This window comes from Phaseolus vulgaris, chromosome 10, assembly GCF_000499845.2.
Source record: "Phaseolus vulgaris cultivar G19833 chromosome 10, P. vulgaris v2.0, whole genome shotgun sequence".
Taxonomy (NCBI): domain Eukaryota; kingdom Viridiplantae; phylum Streptophyta; class Magnoliopsida; order Fabales; family Fabaceae; genus Phaseolus; species Phaseolus vulgaris.
Genome location: NC_023750.2, coordinates 39653507 through 39672355, shown reverse-complemented (window position 1 = coordinate 39672355; position 18849 = coordinate 39653507). Strand labels below are relative to the sequence as shown.

The window sequence follows — 18849 nt, the reverse complement described above, 5'->3', positions numbered from 1 at the left end:
TTTAGAAAGTATTAAAATAATAGAATTTAAAAATGACGATGAATGAATGAATGAAAAGTTGCACACTATTTTACCTCTCATCTCTCAACTCCCAAACGTCATATTATTAGTTTTTTTGATCGTGAAAGTTTGTTTGGGTCAATGAAGCAGTTGGTGATAACGAAACCATACCAACTAAACTGTGAATGGATTATGTAAGCTAGTAGATTTTTTTATTTTTTTATTTTAATGGTGTAATTTTATTTTATATTTTTTAAAATGTGAAAAAAAATATTTTAAAATAGAGCAAACTATATTTATTAATTTTATTTTTTATATTAAATTGATGTCAATGTCTTATCTATCATGTAGGATTTCACATATTCCACGTATACGACTTGTTAAAATATATATATATTTTTTTAAAATAACAAATTGAATGGGAAAAAATTGCTATGTAGTCACTCAAAAGGACGCTCTATTTAAACACTCACATTTCATGACCATTAATAAACTATTTAAAAAGTGCATAAAAATTAACTAATAAATTTATACACACTTCCATAAAATACTATGTTAACATTTATTATTTCTTTTTATTATATTGTATCACTTCACATCTCTTCTATCTTCTCTTTCTCACACTTAAGTATTAAAAAATATAATGAATAATTATAACAGTCAATATTAAAATAAAAAGTAATTTGAAAATGATCTTATCTATTTCTCGTTTTGGTTTTTTTATACCTAATGGATCAGTTATTCTTTTTCGTACATAATTATGATAAATTGGATTTGTTATGCAATATTGAATGCCAATTTAGATTAAATACGACCGATTGTTTCTAAAGACAAAATAGATATTTTTTTATAAATATTTTTATATTAGATATTACGCAACTTGAAATTTAGAAAAAATAACTATTTTAAAATGCAAAATTTTGTAACTCAAAACTGTGTAAAAAGGGTACCAAAATCATTTTAAAATAGCTAACTAATATTTTACCAACAATTCTTTATGTATAATTTTTCTAGCATGTCATACAAAAACCTGAATTTTACTTCTCACAATTCAAACCAGTTTAATACTTGTTATACAATATACACAAAATCCCCAATTTGCTAAATTATTCCCATTTTTTTTTTTTTGCATTTCATTAGAATTTCATAATTTCTCAAAATCAAAGCCTCAACAACCCATTAATACAAAAAAAAAACACTTCAAATTTTAAACAAACAATCTAACTTGGATATGATTCAATGAAATTTTTATCCTTGAAAAAAAAAAACAAATTAAGGATGCCAAAAATAAAGAATTAAGCTTAGAATTTCAAATCCCTAATCATGCAGTATTTTTGGGTTGTCAATTAAAGCTCAAAAGAACAAAACTTCAAATCTCTACAAAAACACATAAACTTGCATGTGATAAAAGAATAAGTACTATAAAAAATAAAAATTACTCATAATTTATAAAATAATTTTTAAATTGAAATCTACATTAATTACTAAGATTTTAACTACTTATTACTTTAAATTTTAAATTAGTATTTAATTAAATTAGTAACTGATTTTATCATTTTAGAAACTAATAAATTAGTTTCTAAAATCATTTTTTCTTGTAGTGATTACTCTTACTATTTTGAAATCTACAATTTTTCTAAAGAGGAAATAAGATATTTTTCTTTGAAGTGAGAAAGAGAAAAATAGAAAAATATTGGACATAATTACGTCTCAATAGATTCAAATAATGAATTTACTAGTTCTATTACTCCAATGAAAATAGAAATGAGTTAATGATCAAATTTTTCTTTAAGTAATTCTAGTTGTAAAAGACAAAAATACAAGTACTTGAAGAATTTTTACACATTTTTTTTCTTTCAAACCACTACCCATCGATCATAACTATTAAATATCCAATTTAATATTATTTATCTCTTCTTCATTCTTTTTAGTCACATATTGTTTCTTTCTCTAACATCTTGTTTCAAAAAAAAAGTCTCAAACTCTTTTTGTGAGTTAATGATTGTTGGAAAAGAAAAAAAAAGTCATGAGTAAGGAATTACTTGTTTTTTTAGCAAAATCAAACTTGGTCCTTGGTGAATATTTTTCATGAACCCAATTGGACTTAAATGGTTTTATAAAATTAAGCACAAGTCTAATGATACAATTGAAATTGGTTGCTAAAGATTATACACAAATAGAGAGTTTAAATTATTTTAAGACCTTCTCTTTGGTGGCAAAACTTAATATTATTTGATTTATTCTATCAGTTGTAACAACAAAAAGGTTGGTTTTTAGAGCAACTTGATATCAATAATATTTTTCTTCACGGTGACTTGCAATAAGAGGTATATATGATTCCACCACTAGGTTTACATCTTAGTTATCCATAACAAGTTTGCAAATTGCAAAAGTCTTTTTATGTTTTAAAACAAGCTAGTAGATAATGAAATTTCAAACTTACTTATACCTTGTATCTTTGGACTTTGTTCAAAGTACCTCTAATTACTCTTTGTTTGTAAAGATCAATGGTGACTCTTTGCTTTCCCTTTTTGTGTACGTCGATGATATGATACTCACGGGAAACAATGTAAAATGATTGAATGTTGTTAAGAATAGACTTAATACTAGTATTAGGATCAAGGACATTGCCCCTTTTCACATTTTCTTATGATTGAAGTTTTGTCCTTCTACTAATAGTATGGTACTTAATCAAAGAAATTATTGTATTGACTTACTCTCTCATAATGATATGTTAGCTTGCAACCCCACATGATCTCCTAGGGATCCATTTTGTTCATTGCACATTGATGAAGGAGAATTGTTTGATAACACCTTTTATTATTGAAAAGCGTTCTCTTTATTTAATTAATATACTTGTCCAAACATTTGTTTTGTTGTCTAATAGTTGAATCAATATATTTTTCAACAAAGGCAACTTCAAATGTGTTGTCCATCTTGGTCTTAGACATTTAAAAGGATATCCAAATATTGGTATATTTTTTCTTTACAAAAACAATTGTAGTATCCAAGCTTGATTTGACCAATTGTCTTGATAATAAATGTTCTATGATAGGATATTGTATTTTTTTATAGGATTCTTTGGTTGTTTGAAAGTCTAAAATGAAAAACATTGGTTATAAATCCTTTTGTGAAATGTGAAGTTGAGTATGAACATTAGTCTTATTCACCAATGAACTCCAATGATTAAATTATTTATGAACTAACTTGAATCTCTTGATTTTTAGTCTTTCACAACTTCCTGTGATAATAGAGTCGTTCTACTTAACTAAAAATCTTACATTTCATGAACATACAAATTATATTATCATTTAATCAAAGATGAACTTTAAGACAATCTTATTCACTTGCTATCCATCTCCTTCTATTTTCAAATTGCATACCTACTCATTAAACCATTTCATCCTCAAGCGTTCAAAGCAAATCTATCCAAAGTTAAACTTTTGCAATCCATTGAGTTTAACATCTCAATAATCAAATTTCTATTTTTTATTTTTTATATTTCTATCTTTATTATCATTTATCATTCAAACATTATATGTAAATACACAATTAAATCATTACTTTTTATTAATATTTTATCTTGTATGAGTGATGAATTAAAGACGAGGAGAAAGGGTTTAAAAAATACCGTATATTCCTTAATTAGTTTAGAAATATAAATTTATATTATGATATTTTGTTGCTTATGTCAGGACTAATGGTTGCATTTTCAAGTGTGTTTGTGTATTAGTTAAATCCAAATACTTCACTTTCAGTAAAAAAAACTTGAACCCTTCAACTATTTTCTTGTTTGTTTTCGTTTCCATAGAAGTATTGAAACTGATGCTTAAACTACACAAACACCCACTTCCGCATAAACTTTTTAAGTTCGGTAGATTCTTAGTATTTTTTTAATTTTTTATTTGAAAGCTAAAGAATAAATCATTTGTAATTGACAAAAAAAGTCGTATTTTCTTAAATTTGAATTTACTTCACATTTAAATAGACTTAATTTTAAAAATAATTCTGTAATGATTCTATTAAAGCATTATTATTTTTTATTTAATAGTATAATTAATTAACAAAATAATCAATTAGATATTTAAATTATAAAAGTACTAATAGTTTTAGCAGAGTGAGTGATTAAAATAAGAGAGTCTCCCTAATATTTTCCCAATATCAGTTTATGATTTCTCTCCAGTTCTAGTCTAAAGTCTTCCTTTGAATTTTTATTTTTTTAAAATGGAACGCATGCTTATTCATTTGAAAATTACTAATAACGGCAACAAAAGTTACGAGAGACATTAATATAAAAATAAAGTAGCTAAAGACAAAACATAAACTCCCCACACAAAAATTATCCCACGCATGAGGGAACACAACAACACAAATTCCCCCACACCCCAGGCCAACAATTCTGAAAATTAGATTATAATTTTTACGGACAAAAAAGTAACATTTATAATAATAAAATAAAGTCAAGTTATTCTTAGAGCTAAACATAAAATTTTATTACAAGTTATAAAATTGGTGAATTTTATATTTATTTAATGATTTTTTAATTTAAGTATTTATTAAATAATGAAAGAAGAGCAGTAAAAGAAATGTGGTAGAGAGGGTGTATTAATGAGTGGTGACATCAGGGTAGCAGAAAAGTCCAGGGTGCACCGCGAAGCAGATTATCGGAACCCCTAAACATTATACAACAGTGACACTCACACACACAAACACACGGCTTTCTCTGTTTGTTAACAGAGGTTGTCCATGCTTTCTCGGTGTCTGTCTGTCTCTGTCGCGCACTGTCTCGCTTTCTCTCTCTAAACCCCTTCTCTCATTCTCTCTCTACCTGACTCAAATTCCCTCATTTTATCGTTTTCTCATCTGACCAGATTCGCCCCACTTCCCGCCGCGTGAGGCCCTCCGATGTGCTGACGTCCACATGGGTCAGTGCTACGGCAAGTCCAATCTCACGCCGCAAAATGACGCCGCCGCCGCAGAGGAAACCACCGTCGACACAGTTGTCGCGGTGGCCGGATCCGCTGACGCCCCGCTCTCTCCACTGCCGGTGAAGGGCACGCCGGCGCGGGCCAGTCCATGGCCGAGTCCCTACCCGCATGGTGGCGGCGTGACGCCGTCCCCGGCGAGAGGCACGCCGAGGAGATTTTTTCGGCGGTCGTTCGCGCCTCCGTCGCCGGCGAAGCACATAAGGGCGTCGCTAGCGAAGCGGCTTGGGCACGGGAAGACGCCTAAAGAGGGGCCGATCCCGGAGGAAGAAGCGGCGGCGGTGGCGACTGAACAGTCGCTGGATAAGAGCTTTGGGTACGGTAAGAATTTTGGGGCGAAATATGAAATTGGGAAAGAAGTGGGTCGAGGGCATTTTGGTCATACTTGTTATGCTAAGGGGAAGAAGGGCGAACTCAAAGACCAACCTGTTGCTGTTAAGATCATTTCCAAGGCGAAGGTACAATTTCAATCCAATGTCTTCTCAATTTAGTTTGTTAATTTGTTTTGAGATATTTGAGTTTGTTGGTTGTACTTGTGTTTCATTGTGTTGTCTGGTCTTTTATTGTGTTTTTTTTTTTGTTATTATGAATTATGATAGCATTTGGATTTTGACGATTCGGGGTTTGATATCTGTTGTTTGATTGAACGCTCTGCAAGATTCTGTAAGTGGGACTAGGGAATGATTGGGAATTTGTCAGACTCAGTTTTCTTACGGATTGGGGTTTTGAGATTTGTAGTTTGTACTTGCAAATGTTACCCGACAAATACATGGTTCTGGGACATTGTCTTGTTTTCTTTGTTTGTAGCTTCATTTCAAAATTTTAAATTCACTGTTCTGTGGTCAGAGTCATTTGGATTTTACTGAATGAAATGTAAAATTTTAAAGAAAAAAACTCTATGTAGTTCGATTTGACTTGACATTTTGACTTGTTTTTAGCTTGTTGTCAGCTGTAAGTTTACATGGCATGGCATTTCTTAACTTGCCTAGCTGAACTGATCATGTGGTGTAGTATGTGTAAAAATGATATTTGGAAAATTGGTAGTGTAAACCAAGATGGTAAAGAATGATCTCTTTGTTTGAGTGTGCTAGAATAAGTTGTTTGATAAGAAACATTATCATGTAAATGCATGCAGCCTGCCCTCATTGCAGTTGAATGGAAGTTTTGATCATATAAATTGTTTTGTTAACGGTTGAAATGACTATCCATTCTGTTATTTTTTGATTCGTTTTTATCATATAGATTGTGTTCGTTAGCTAACTGTTGAAATAATTATCCATTTTGATATTGTTTGATGCTAACCATTATTGATACCTTTGGACACTAAAATTGTCTTACATGTGTGAGGCATTGTCATACTACAATACTCCGTTCTCTTGGATAACGGCCCGATAATTTTATTGTGCCGAGTTTTAGAATCTTTGTAACTTCCAGTTGCATTTAGTGTTACAAACATGTTTCTCTTTGCCCCTATTTAAGGTAGGTTAGTCACTTTGTTGGCGGTTTTGGATGCTAGAATCGACTTACATATGAGGCGTTGACGTATTACAATACTCCGTCTTCTTGGGTAACGGTTCAGCCGTTTTATGGTGCAAGTTTTAGATTCTTTGTAACTTCCAGTTGCATTTAGTGTTAAAAGCGTGTTTTATTCGACCCTATTTAAGGTAGGGTTAATCACTTTGTTGTCGGTTTTGGATGCTAGAATCGACTTGCGTATGTGAGGCACTGGCGTATTACAATACTCCGTCCTCTTGGGTAACGGTTCAGCCGTTTTATTATGCAAGATTTATAATATTTGTAACTTCCAGTTGCATTTATTGTTAAAAGCGTGTTTCTATTCGATGTAGGGTTAGCCACTTTATTGGAGGTTTTGGAAGCTAAAATTGTCTTACATGTGTGAGGCATTGATGTATATCAATGCTTCAGTCATTTAGTGTTAAAAGCATGTTTCTCTTTGTCCCTATTTGAGGTAGGGTTAGTCACTTTGTTGGAGATTGGTTGTATATTACCTTACTGTGTTTTTAACCATTAATGAGATACTTTTAAATACATACAGCGTATGGAATTATGTCACTTATCCACATTAACACTAAAGCAACATAATAGCATAAGGTAGATTAACATTTTTTCACATATGGATGTGGGTCCGAAGACAGTGGTTGGAATTGTGTTGCACACACAAGCCAACCAAGAAAATTCAATTTAAAGAATGTGAAAAAAACATAAAACTAGAAGCAACAAACTCAATGTATGTCCAGCAGACTAATGCTGATAATCACAAGTTAATGTACAAAGTGTGATAGTTGTCTGCATAGCCTAGTGGTCTCTCTAATTCATATATGCTCATTATGCTGCTGCAATATCTTTCTCCTCACTGGATTGCATAATCACTTTCAAGTTTACTACTTTAAGTTTACTACTTAGACATGAACTAATATATATATTCCTAGTAGTTCTGTAATAGTTCCCAAAAAACTAGTTCAGTTGGATATATTAGGCAACCTCGGTATGTAAGTTAAAGCAGGCCCCCAGCTTGTACTCATGTTTTACAAATAATTCAATTATTGTATATGAGTGTCATTATTTGAAATTTAAGGCATGTTTGATCACTGTGAAGCACACATATGCCCAAGCCAATTTTTTTGTCCAAATAAGGAGTCTACAGGATATTCTTTTAAGTCCTGCTTTTTTCCCTCATAGTTCCATTAGATTTTTAAAAAGAAAAAAAATAAAGGTTGTATCACCTTAGAATTAAATTATTATTCTTTGCCCCTGCATTTTTATACTTTTTTCTAGTCTTAATAAAATTTATTCAGCAGATGACTACTGCAATAGCAATTGAAGATGTTCGCAGAGAGGTGAAGATATTAAAAGCTCTATCTGGCCATGAACATCTTGTCAAATATCATGATGCTTTTGAAGATGCCAACAATGTGTACATAGTAATGGAGTATGTCTTTTATTGTTGCATTAAATATCATTTAATTTATGATTTATGACAACTTTATGGTATGTTTTTTATCCATATAACCAACCTCACACAGTGGGTAAAGCTTGACTATTCTGTTTTTGTGATTCATTATCATCCATAATGAAAATTTGGTGTCAGATTGCTAGAGAACTGAATCAGTATTGTCTTCTTTATACATTTGGTTAATGAGCAGTCACTTTGAACTATAAAAGACATTGTTGTTTATATGCAGATCATTTTTCTATTGGGACTACAATTAATATGCAGTTTCTTACTTTTGGTTCTCATTTCTTTTGTTCATTCTTTTGCCTGTTCCAAAGTTTTAAACAAGTTCAACTGCATGTAGATTAGATGTTGCTTTATTTCTAAGTTTCTACATGGCATGTATTTCTTTGGGGAATATTTGCTAAGTTGTTTAACTGTTGGGGGACATGCATCTTAGAACTGTAACTACATCATACAGTGACCATTTTTTCTTTCTTACCAGATTGTGTGAAGGTGGGGAGCTTCTTGACAGAATTTTGTCAAGGTTAGCCTTTTATTTATTTTTTATTTATTTTGAACTTGGTATAATCTTTTTACTTACTGATTAATGCTTACTGTCAAATTAGGGGAGGAAAGTATTCAGAGGAGGATGCCAAGGTTATAGTTTTGCAGATCCTAAGTGTAGTTGCTTTTTGTCATCTTCAAGGTGTTGTGCACCGGGACCTTAAACCTGAGGTTTGTGCTTTAAATCTTCATCCGCATAATAATTTGTAATGATCACATTTAGCTCTGTTTTTCTATCTCGAGTTCTACTAATATAAGAATTAGAGTATCAATAATGTTGTCCATCCTTTGTCGGAGCTTGCTTTTACAGAATTTCCTCTTCACTTCAAGAAGTGAAGATGCTGACATGAAGCTTATTGATTTCGGTCTATCTGACTTCATCCGGCCAGGTAATTATTATAGTGGTTCTATATTTTTTACCCTTTTCCTTCCAAAGCAGACTCTCTTGTTAACATATTAGAAGTATTAAAACCAAATATCGAGATTGAAGATATAAGTGTGGTTTCTGTAAATGTTTGATGTATATTATGTAAAAGGAAAATTTGAATGATGTGTCAGTAGAATAATGCATTTGTGTCTCAGTAGTGTGCCCCATGTACTCATTACCTGAAAACTGCTTCCTTTCATTCATTATTGGTCGAATATTTGTGGATTTAAGACCTTCCTTCTTAACTTTTCCCTTCATGTGTTTGATTGATATACAGATGAACGGCTGAATGACATTGTTGGGAGTGCGTATTATGTTGCACCTGAGGTCCTTCACAGGTCATATAGTCTTGAAGCAGATATATGGAGTATTGGTGTTATTACCTATATCTTATTATGTGGAAGTCGACCTTTCTGGGCACGAACAGAATCTGGAATTTTTCGTGCAGTGCTTAGAGCTGATCCTAACTTTGATGATTTACCTTGGCCTTCTGCCTCTGCAGAGGCCAAGGACTTTGTAAAACGGCTTCTAAACAAGGACTACAGGAAAAGAATGACAGCTGTCCAAGCTCTAAGTAAGTGCTCTTATCTATTAAATAAGTATTGCTTGCACAATATAAATTTCTAGATCTGTCATTGGTTGGGTATTTATCAATTGGTATCAAAGTTGATTATCAAGATTTTGAAAAGGGCTACATGGAAGGTTCTGACTAATGACGAAGTTAAGTGAAGTGTTGTAGAGTATGAGTTGGTAGTTATTTGGGGTGGTGCTATGATAGAGACTTGGGTGTTACATTTACCTAAGTCCAACATTGGGTAATATAAGATGTTTGGTGAAGTATTTAAGTATTTGGTTATTCCTCCTTAACGACTAGCTTTAAGATTGGGTTCCTTGAGTGCTTTGATACTTGTCTATTAACTGACTCATGAAAGAATTACTTATGTGTAACATTGGTCAGATAGTGGTTGCGCTGCGCCTATCTAATCTTTTATAGGTTTCATTTAGTCCAGGAGTAAGATTGTACTTGCTACCTTTTTGACTGGAGGACACTAACTTTTTCCTATTAGTAATGAATTTGCATAAAGGTACTGACAATGTTTTGGTAAATTGAATCTGTTAAACTAATTACTGCATACTTCTGTACATGCAGGTCATCCTTGGTTGAGGGATGAAAGCCGTCCAATCCCTTTAGACATATTAGTTTATAAACTAGTGAAGGCTTATCTTCTTGCAACACCACTCAAACGTGCAGCAGTGAAGGTATTATTTAGTTCCTTTTCCTTGAATATGCTTATGCTGAGTTTAGCTTTCAGTATCTTACTTCATGTAAATACTTACTTCTATCTTAACATTTGTTACCTACTACTATCTCTCGCACATGTCTGTGCTGAATTTATGTATGTTTGTGCCATTTTTTTCTTCTAATTTTACTAGCAGTACTTCATCCCTCAACTGATATCACATGCATTTTCCTTCATGATGATATTTTCCCTACTGACAATGAATATAATCATGATGTTTCGGTGTGTGGTGAGGAGAGCCTCCTTAATGCTTTTTTTTCAATAAGAATGAAAAGAAAAATATGTGCTTTTTATGGTCTATTGTGAATTATGATGTTGATAAATCTAATGCTTTTTGGGAAACTCAAGTTGTGTTCTTATTTATTTGATATAAAGTTTCATCAATGGACTTCTTTTTAAGAAACATTGTTTAGCATTTTTTACCAGTTCTGACATTAGGTTATTGTCTATTGAATATTTTTCTGTCCTGTATTTTAACTGATCTTGTGGCTTCTTTTATCTAGGCACTTTCAAAAGCCTTGCCAGAGGATGAATTGCCCTACCTTAGGGCACAATTCAGATTGTTGGGACCCAATAGAGACGGACTCATCTCCCTTGACAATTTCAAAATGGTTTTCTACTGCTTCCCTATAAAATCCTTAGAATCCATATGGTTGATAAATTAAAGTTTTTAACTGTGACTGGCGGGAAGGGCAAGGGGTGTTAGAAAATTGTCATTTTCACAGCACAACCTGCCTTTTTTGTCTTAGTTCATATTTGTGTGGAAATAATGGATGTGTTTTTCCTGCTTTGAAGGGTTTTGGTTGTTTTCCTGCCCTTTCTTTAGAATCCATTAATTTCCATGATTCACAGCTTCAAAGCAAACTTTGCAGGCTCTTGTACACAATGCAACTGATGCAATGAGGGAGTCAAGGGTTGTTGACATCATAAATGCGGTGAGCCATTATTCTTAAAAGTTGTATTGAGAGAAAATATCTTTGTCATGTTCAACCTGACACGCCAGTATATACATTTTTCAAAATGTTCTTTTTATACTAATAGCACATTAGATTGTGTTGATCTACTATTTTTTACTTAATTGTATGTAAGTTCCTACATGTACTAGTGCTAAGTGTGTACATTTTCTTGGTTGAATGATTGTATAGATGGAGCCACTTGCCTATAGAAAGATGGACTTTGAAGAATTTTGTGCAGCTGCAATTAGCACATACCAATTGGAAGCACTTGATAGGTGGGAAGACATTGCCTCAACTGCATTTGAACATTTTGAGACTGAAGGGAACCGTCTGATATCAGTTGAAGAATTGGGCAGAGTAATTACAATTTTTTCTTTTTCTAACACAATCTGTTCTACCATATATATGACTTGGTATGTTGTTTTGCAATGCTTATCTATGTTTTTTATATCTTCTTTATGGCCACAGGAGTTGAATCTTGGGCCTTCAGCTTATTCAATTCTCAAAGACTGGATAAGAAATAGTGATGGAAAGCTTAGCTTACTTGGATATACAAAATTTTTGCATGGTGTGACTCTCCGTAGTTCAAACCCAAGACACAGGTAGTTTTGGATTGGACCCTTTGACATATAGTTTGAAGATGCGGGAAGAAAAGTAGATCTAGAGAATTTTTTTCTTCATTTTTCTTTCATGGTGGAAAAAATAGGATTTGTGTAAATGAATGTCTTACAAAGTCAATACAGGGAATGCTGAGTGAATTACATGTCAAATGCTTGTTCCTTAGTCCATTTCGCAAATGATATGGGTCTGCTCCCATGAATATTCATTAACTTGTGAATGCCTTAAAAAATCATATAGTCAAAATTAAAGCAATTTATCCAAATTGGCCTTTTACTGTCATTATCAGGAAAATAGGTTTATCTGTTTTGATGCTTTATTTTCATGAGCGTGCGTTAAGCAACAAGAACACATACCTCAACATTTGTGCCTTTGCAACTTGATTCTGAACTTTTAAATTTTCAAAAATAATCAATCTTATTACCTGTTGAAGTAAAAAGCGAATTTCTGCAAATATAAGATTATCTACCTTGCAAATAGACCCTCATCTCAATCATAAACGTGTCTTTTAATTGTCACTGATGAAGAGGTTTGGTTTTTATTATCGTTTAGTCTCGTACTAAACAACATAAGAATCACACTTTTGGAACAGTGGCTACCTGAAGCAAAAAGGCACATGTTTTTTTTACCAAGTTATATTGTAGCACAAGATAAGGAAAAATAAAATTTTCTTGAGAAAGTAATTAAAACAATAGAGTAGAAAAAATAACGAGAATAACATACCTTGAAGGAATGAGATTATGATTATGTCCAAACAATATCTACGTTGAAAAGTAAAATTCAAGAGTGAGAACGAAGGGTGAACGTGACTTAGAGGACCATTTTGAATTTTAGAAATAAGAAAATAGAACGCAGAAAGAGAAAAGTTCTCTTTTCTAAAATAGTTAGGACTAAAAATATTATCAAAAAAAGATTAATGCATAATAAACGTACAATTTAAGGTGATTAAACTTTATCGTCACTTGCTTAAAGTGAAAACCTGAAATTGGAACCGAATAAACTATATTTTAAAATAAAAGCAAATATTGACTCAGTTCATAAGTGTGTAAGAGTTTAATAGAATAAAATTATCAATTGCATGTAATTGAAGTAAAGTCAACAAAACACTGCCCAATGAAACAAAAATCAATGTATTAAATACTTTATTAAAGTAAAAATTATATTTTTATTATCGTATGGAGTATTTGTACATGTGGTGGACTCTATAGCTTTATGGACATTTTTGATAGTTGAAGATGTTACAAAGAGATAATGTTCTTTCCCTCAATTGGATTTAAATCTAATTCTTTGTATCTTACAAATTATTTTATAAAATAAAATTTATATTTTATTTAGAAGTGTTCTTTAAAATCTTATAAGACCTATTTATAAGATGAGATTTACACCTACTTATATAATATGAAATGTAATGAGGTATTTCCAACACACATCATTTAGGAAATGACTTTATACCATATTAAGAAGTTTAAGTTTAACTTAACATCATAAAACTGGTACCACTTATGTACTATAAAATGTTTTATATTTTATTTAAAAGTGTTCTTTAAGTCTAACTCAACCTCATAAGACCGATAAAAAAAAAAACCTCATAAGACCAATTTATAAGATGAGGTTTGCAACTACTTATATACTATGAAATGTGATAAGGTATTTCTAACACACATAAAGAAATAATTCTGATATCATATTAAGAAATGAACTTTAAGTTTAACTTAACATCATAAAACTGGTACTCACTTATATACTATGAAATGTTTTAATCGATTACTATGAAATGTTTTAATCTATAATCGATGTGAGATTTATATAATATGTTTATTTTTAATTAATGAAAAATCTTCAAAGATAAACACAAGTACAGTGTAAAATACTTTTAGAGGCAATATTTAGCAAGCTAGAGAAAACATTTGGAGCACTGAAGCGAGTTGCAAGAAGAAGTGAACCAACCATAGTAACTTATAGTGGCTGCTTTGGTTTAGTTATAGTGACTGGAAATTGTACAGAGTTCATGTCTGTTTCACGGGAAGCTTCCATGACAACAAAAAGAAGATAACTTCCTTTCTGTTATCTTATGAATCTCGTATATGCCATTTTCATGCTGGTCCCATTGCCCTCACCAAAGACCCTACTAACTTTTCCACAACCATTAATGCCATATATACGCCAAAAACAAAGAAGAAAATAGGTGATAAAGTGGGTGTCTAAAATTCCAATTTCACAAATAAAAGCACTCATTTTTGTTTATCCAGGTTCATAGTTCAACTAACTGCTGCCACAGGAACAATCATTTTCCTGATGTGGAAGGCAAACTTTGTTATCATATTTTCCCACTAGCTTGTTGATTTGGGAAGGTGTCTAGTCATGTTTCTTTATAGAAAAAATATCACCACAAGGAAGTAATTAAATATTAATTAATTTTAAAATTAAAAAATAATTACTTACAATATTAACTAAATTAAATATTAATTTTAAGATTAAAAAAATTATTAATATTTAAAATAATTTTTAAATTAGTATTTAATTAGTTATCAAAATTTCAACTATCAAAATCTAATTAATTGGTAACTAAAACTTTGTTAACTAATTAGATATCAATTTAAAATTATTTATCAATAATAAAAATTATTTTAAATATTAATAATTTTATTTTATGTAAAATAGTATCTAATTTAGTTAATATAATAATTAATTTTTTAAAAATTTAATCTCTATTTAATTACTTGTTTAGTGTATGAATGAGTAATATTAAGATTTGGACATATTTTGTACTTAATAAGTCAATTTTCAAGGAAAATAATATTTGTTCTAATTATTCTTTTTAAAAAAATTGGTCGAATAGAAGTAAATTTAAACGAGAATCAATTTTTTTTTTAAAAATAGTATATTTTTACTATATAATGTTACATTACCATTTAAATATAATTATTTTGAAACGTCATTATTAATTATTAAATAATTTGCTGTCGACAAGAAAGTCTCACTCTCATGACTAAAATTTGTTAAAAAAATTTAAAAAAGAATAAGTTGACAAATAGTGGCACAAATTAATATGTTTTTTTAATCAGTAAATTGGTATTTATAAATGTGATTTGAGTTTATATGTACTATCTTTTGGGGGCGGCTAGGGTTGTTTTCATTTCAGCCATAGGAGATATAAAAATTGAGTAATGTGAGGTCAACGTCATTATTAGATAACGGGGTTGACTTTTTATCAAGCAAGAGAACAATTTCGTCGATAAAATATTGCCTTATAAACAAATTATCATAAAATTAATCAATAAAATTGTGATCATATACAGTGTATTATAACATTATAAAATCTATGGTTGGATTTAAAAATTCAGAGTGTTAACATCATTTTTCTTTAGTAGGATCATTGCATAATAGAAATTATATTGTTGTTGGAATAGATTTTGTGAATTTACAGTTATAGTATAATATATGCATCACTATCTATTGAAAGAATGTCCAAGACATGTTGTGTCAATGGTTGAAATAAATTTTTCTACTTTTTGTTATATATATATATATATATATATATATATACTTTTTAATATTATTAATTAAGACTTAGTTGATGTATTAAAGTTTACCCTTCGTATTAAATGAGTGGAATTGTTGAATAAGAGGGAAAGGCCTTCAAGACTAATTTTCGTTTTGAATTAGAACACAAGGGATATGAGTAAGAGTTTCCAATTCATGAGATTTGATGCATAAAAGAATGGTAGGAGAATATTATACACAATAATAAAAACTAATTTTTAAAATAAAAGTAATTAGTCATTATATTAATTAAATTAAATATTATTTTATATAAATTAAAAAATTATTAATATTTAAAATAATTTATATTATTAATAAAAATTTATGAAATAATTTTTAATTTGATATTTAATTAATTAAAATAGTATTTATAAATTTATTATGAATTAATTAATTAAATATCAATTTAAAAACTAGTTTATAAATTTTATTAATAATAAAAATTATTTTAAATATCAATAATAGTATTTAATTTAATTAATATAGTGATAAATTATTTTTATTTATAAAATATTTTATTTAATAATTTTTTTATTCAATTAATGAATTTTTTGTGAGTTGTGGATGACACTTATCCATAGTTGTGGTTTTCCGGAAAGAAAGAAGTGTGAGCTAAATTAAATGCATCGAAAGTAATAAAGTCAGAATTGGCGTTTTTACCAGATTTTAGTTGAATTTGTAGGCTCCCAAAGTAGAGAAAAATGGCATTTTCTTCTTTCGTTGTCCATTCATAATATAAATTACTAACAAACATAATCATGGTTAGTCCTAGTAAAGTGTTCAAGATTTAAAAGTATTCAACAACACAGAAAATATCTGTGCACTGTGCTTGCTTTGTTTCAGTCATTTGTTTGTTTGTTTGCATGTGTTTCTCCAACTCTATCTGCAATCTTTTATTCTTATCTCATTCATTAATCTTTGCCTATTCATAAACATTCTTGGAAATTTTCTTTATATATATTTCTTTACCAGATTATAGAATAATTAGAGTTTAGTTGATTTTGAAATTCTTTTCTATTTGGAGTAATTTATTATATGTAAATGGGATAAGGTTACTAACTATTTTAATACATGAATTGTGTTCTATTTCTCCAAATGTAAATTTAGTTTAGTGAATTTTTAAAAATAATTTATAAATTAATTCAATTTAAATAAAAAAAATTATATATTAATTATCAATTCCGAATACAATGCAAAGGAATAGGATCATTTGAAAAACTGTAAAACAATCTTTACTATTAACTATAATGTATTGAAAAATTCAAAGTTAAAAGTAAAGTTATCAAATATGAAAATAATACCTAAATAAAAATCAAGATGGTATTAAATAAAATGCTAGATGAAATTGCTTACTTTGAATATCCCTTTAAAACTTCAAATATTTTATTTATTCTTTGTCAATTAAAAGAATTAAATAATATACTAATAACATTTGTAATATATAAAGTTAGTTGTGAATTAGCTTAAAGTCATAAATTAAGTTATTTTATAAATAGTTTTTAAAAATTAAATTTAGACATAATTTTAATTAAATTTCAGCAAAGAGAATGTGGTCTTACTCCAATTTTGAGTAATGGGGTTATGTAAAATTATATATAACTGAATTAATTACTTAATAGACTGAGAATAATTATGATTAATTTTAGTAAGTTTGATTTTGAAATTGGAATGGTTATAACGTAATATTTTGGTTTCACATCTAAATTAAAGTTACTACTTTTTAAGTAAGAAGTATTCTTTTTAGTTAGAAATATTATATCGATATTAGGATTTGTAAAACAGACATGGTATTGAATGGTGATGAATTGGTTCAGAATACCAAGAATGTTTAAAGATTATCTACAGTTGTAAACAAGTACATATACTTTTTGGATTGTTATATTTTTTTTTTATGGTGTAACAATTTAAAAATTATTTAATAAACAAATACTTAATCTAAATAAATATTTTAGTGATTTGTTAAGTATTTCTTTAGAACATTTCATAATTACTATAAAATAAACCTTATACGTATGATAAATAAAATATATATCATTCAAAATATCACTAAAAAAAATCAAGAAATTAATTTTTAGATAAATACATTTATCTTTTAGACAAATAGATTTATTTATTTTATTTAAAAAGACAAATAAATTTGTTTTCTTAAAAAATCTCTAAAATAAATATGCATGCTTTGTTTATAACAAGAGGATCGTGTGCACAACAAATCGCATAGAAATCTATGAAATTGCATAGGTGTCACGCGATTCACCTTCGGAACACAGTCCTAAAAGGACAAAACAAAATCCAAAATCCACCGCCAAATTAAATTCCTTAAAAAAGTCAATATCATAAGGAATAACCCTCTTCAATGCATACCAAAAAAAACCACATTTTATAGCCAAAAGCAAAAGTTATATTTAATGATGATAAAGGGTTTGTGAAGGAGGAAAATGACACACTTTCTCTCTGTTGTCAAAGTAAAATTCTTATAATGATTCTTTCAAGCTATATGTTTCCACTAACATTTTTGTGACAAAATAATTCAATGTTGGTGTCTGTGGTTCCAATTTGTGCTCAATATTGTGCACTCCACTTGCAAATATTGTGCTAAATAATCCAAGTAGAAAGAAAAACAAATCAGTGAAGGGACATGCACTTCTTAATTCTCACCATTTTCTTTCTCACCCAAGTGGAAGGAAAGTGTCAAGATGTTGCCTTTTGGATTATTAACCATCACTTTTGAATTTTTCAGATTCATTTTTTTTGACCCATGAGAGAAACAAAGGCCATGAAGAATCTGAAATCCCAAAAATTTGTCACTTTTGGAGGTGTGTGTTTTTATTACATTAAGAGAAAAAAATTGTGATGGAGAAAGGATGAGATTGTTATGCATATCCAAAGCCGTCTTGTATATATAGTTATACACGTAATTACTTAAATGAATGTCAACTAGTTGACTAGTTACAAATAAAATAAATAATATGGCTTACATTTCTAATGTTGTCATTATTTTTTATTTTGATATTTTCAACTAGTTTTTTTTATTTGTATGCATATTCCCTCTTCTTTTCTAATTTTGTCTCACATGTCCTTTTTAAATTATGATCTAAGTAATAAACTTAATCAACTAGATATTTTAAAAAATTAAGAGCTGAAATCAAATATTACAAAGAAAGACATGTGTAAAAAAATAGTGTTGGATGGGTTTTTAATTTTTTCTAGTGTGAGAGATTATTTATATTGCTTAACTGAAATTCAGAGTGCTGACAGTCCATTCATTGTCATTTAGTGACATCTTTAATGTGGAAGAATATTTTAATTACTTTATTAAAATAACTTTATTGTAGCAGCTTATCGAGTATTTTGTTATGATTTTGTAATTTTAAGAAAATGTAACTAATTATTTATCATAAAATTTTTCTTTGGGAGAAAAATAAAATAAAATAAATAAGAGGTGGAGATTGTATAGTAACTTCCTTCTCTACCTTAGTGCCAATATTATATTGGATTCATT

General features: G+C 29.5%; 1 protein-coding gene across 1 annotated transcript; it reads left to right on the top strand.

Moving 5' to 3' along the window:
* The first annotated feature begins 4634 nt into the window (after positions 1-4634).
* Positions 4635-12072, top strand: LOC137818521 (CDPK-related kinase 3-like). Its single transcript, XM_068621993.1, has 11 exons — positions 4635-5443; positions 7805-7935; positions 8444-8485; positions 8568-8676; positions 8816-8894; positions 9210-9506; positions 10083-10192; positions 10737-10844; positions 11106-11168; positions 11379-11546; positions 11658-12072. The coding sequence occupies exons 1-11, from the start codon at positions 4922-4924 to the stop codon at positions 11793-11795; spliced, it is 1767 nt and encodes a 588-aa protein (XP_068478094.1). The 5' UTR covers positions 4635-4921; the 3' UTR covers positions 11796-12072.
* The last annotated feature ends 6777 nt before the right edge of the window (positions 12073-18849 follow it).

Bases quoted from the DNA above. Each gene is read 5' to 3' on its own strand.
- LOC137818521 (XM_068621993.1), top strand. From the start codon at position 4,922: ATGGGTCAGTGCTACGGCAAGTCCAATCTCACGCCGCAAAATGACGCC. The intron at 5,444-7,804 runs GTACAATTTCAA...TTTATTCAGCAG, and splicing joins AGATCATTTCCAAGGCGAAG to ATGACTACTGCAATAGCAAT. The intron at 10,193-10,736 runs GTATTATTTAGT...TCTTTTATCTAG, and splicing joins TCAAACGTGCAGCAGTGAAG to GCACTTTCAAAAGCCTTGCC.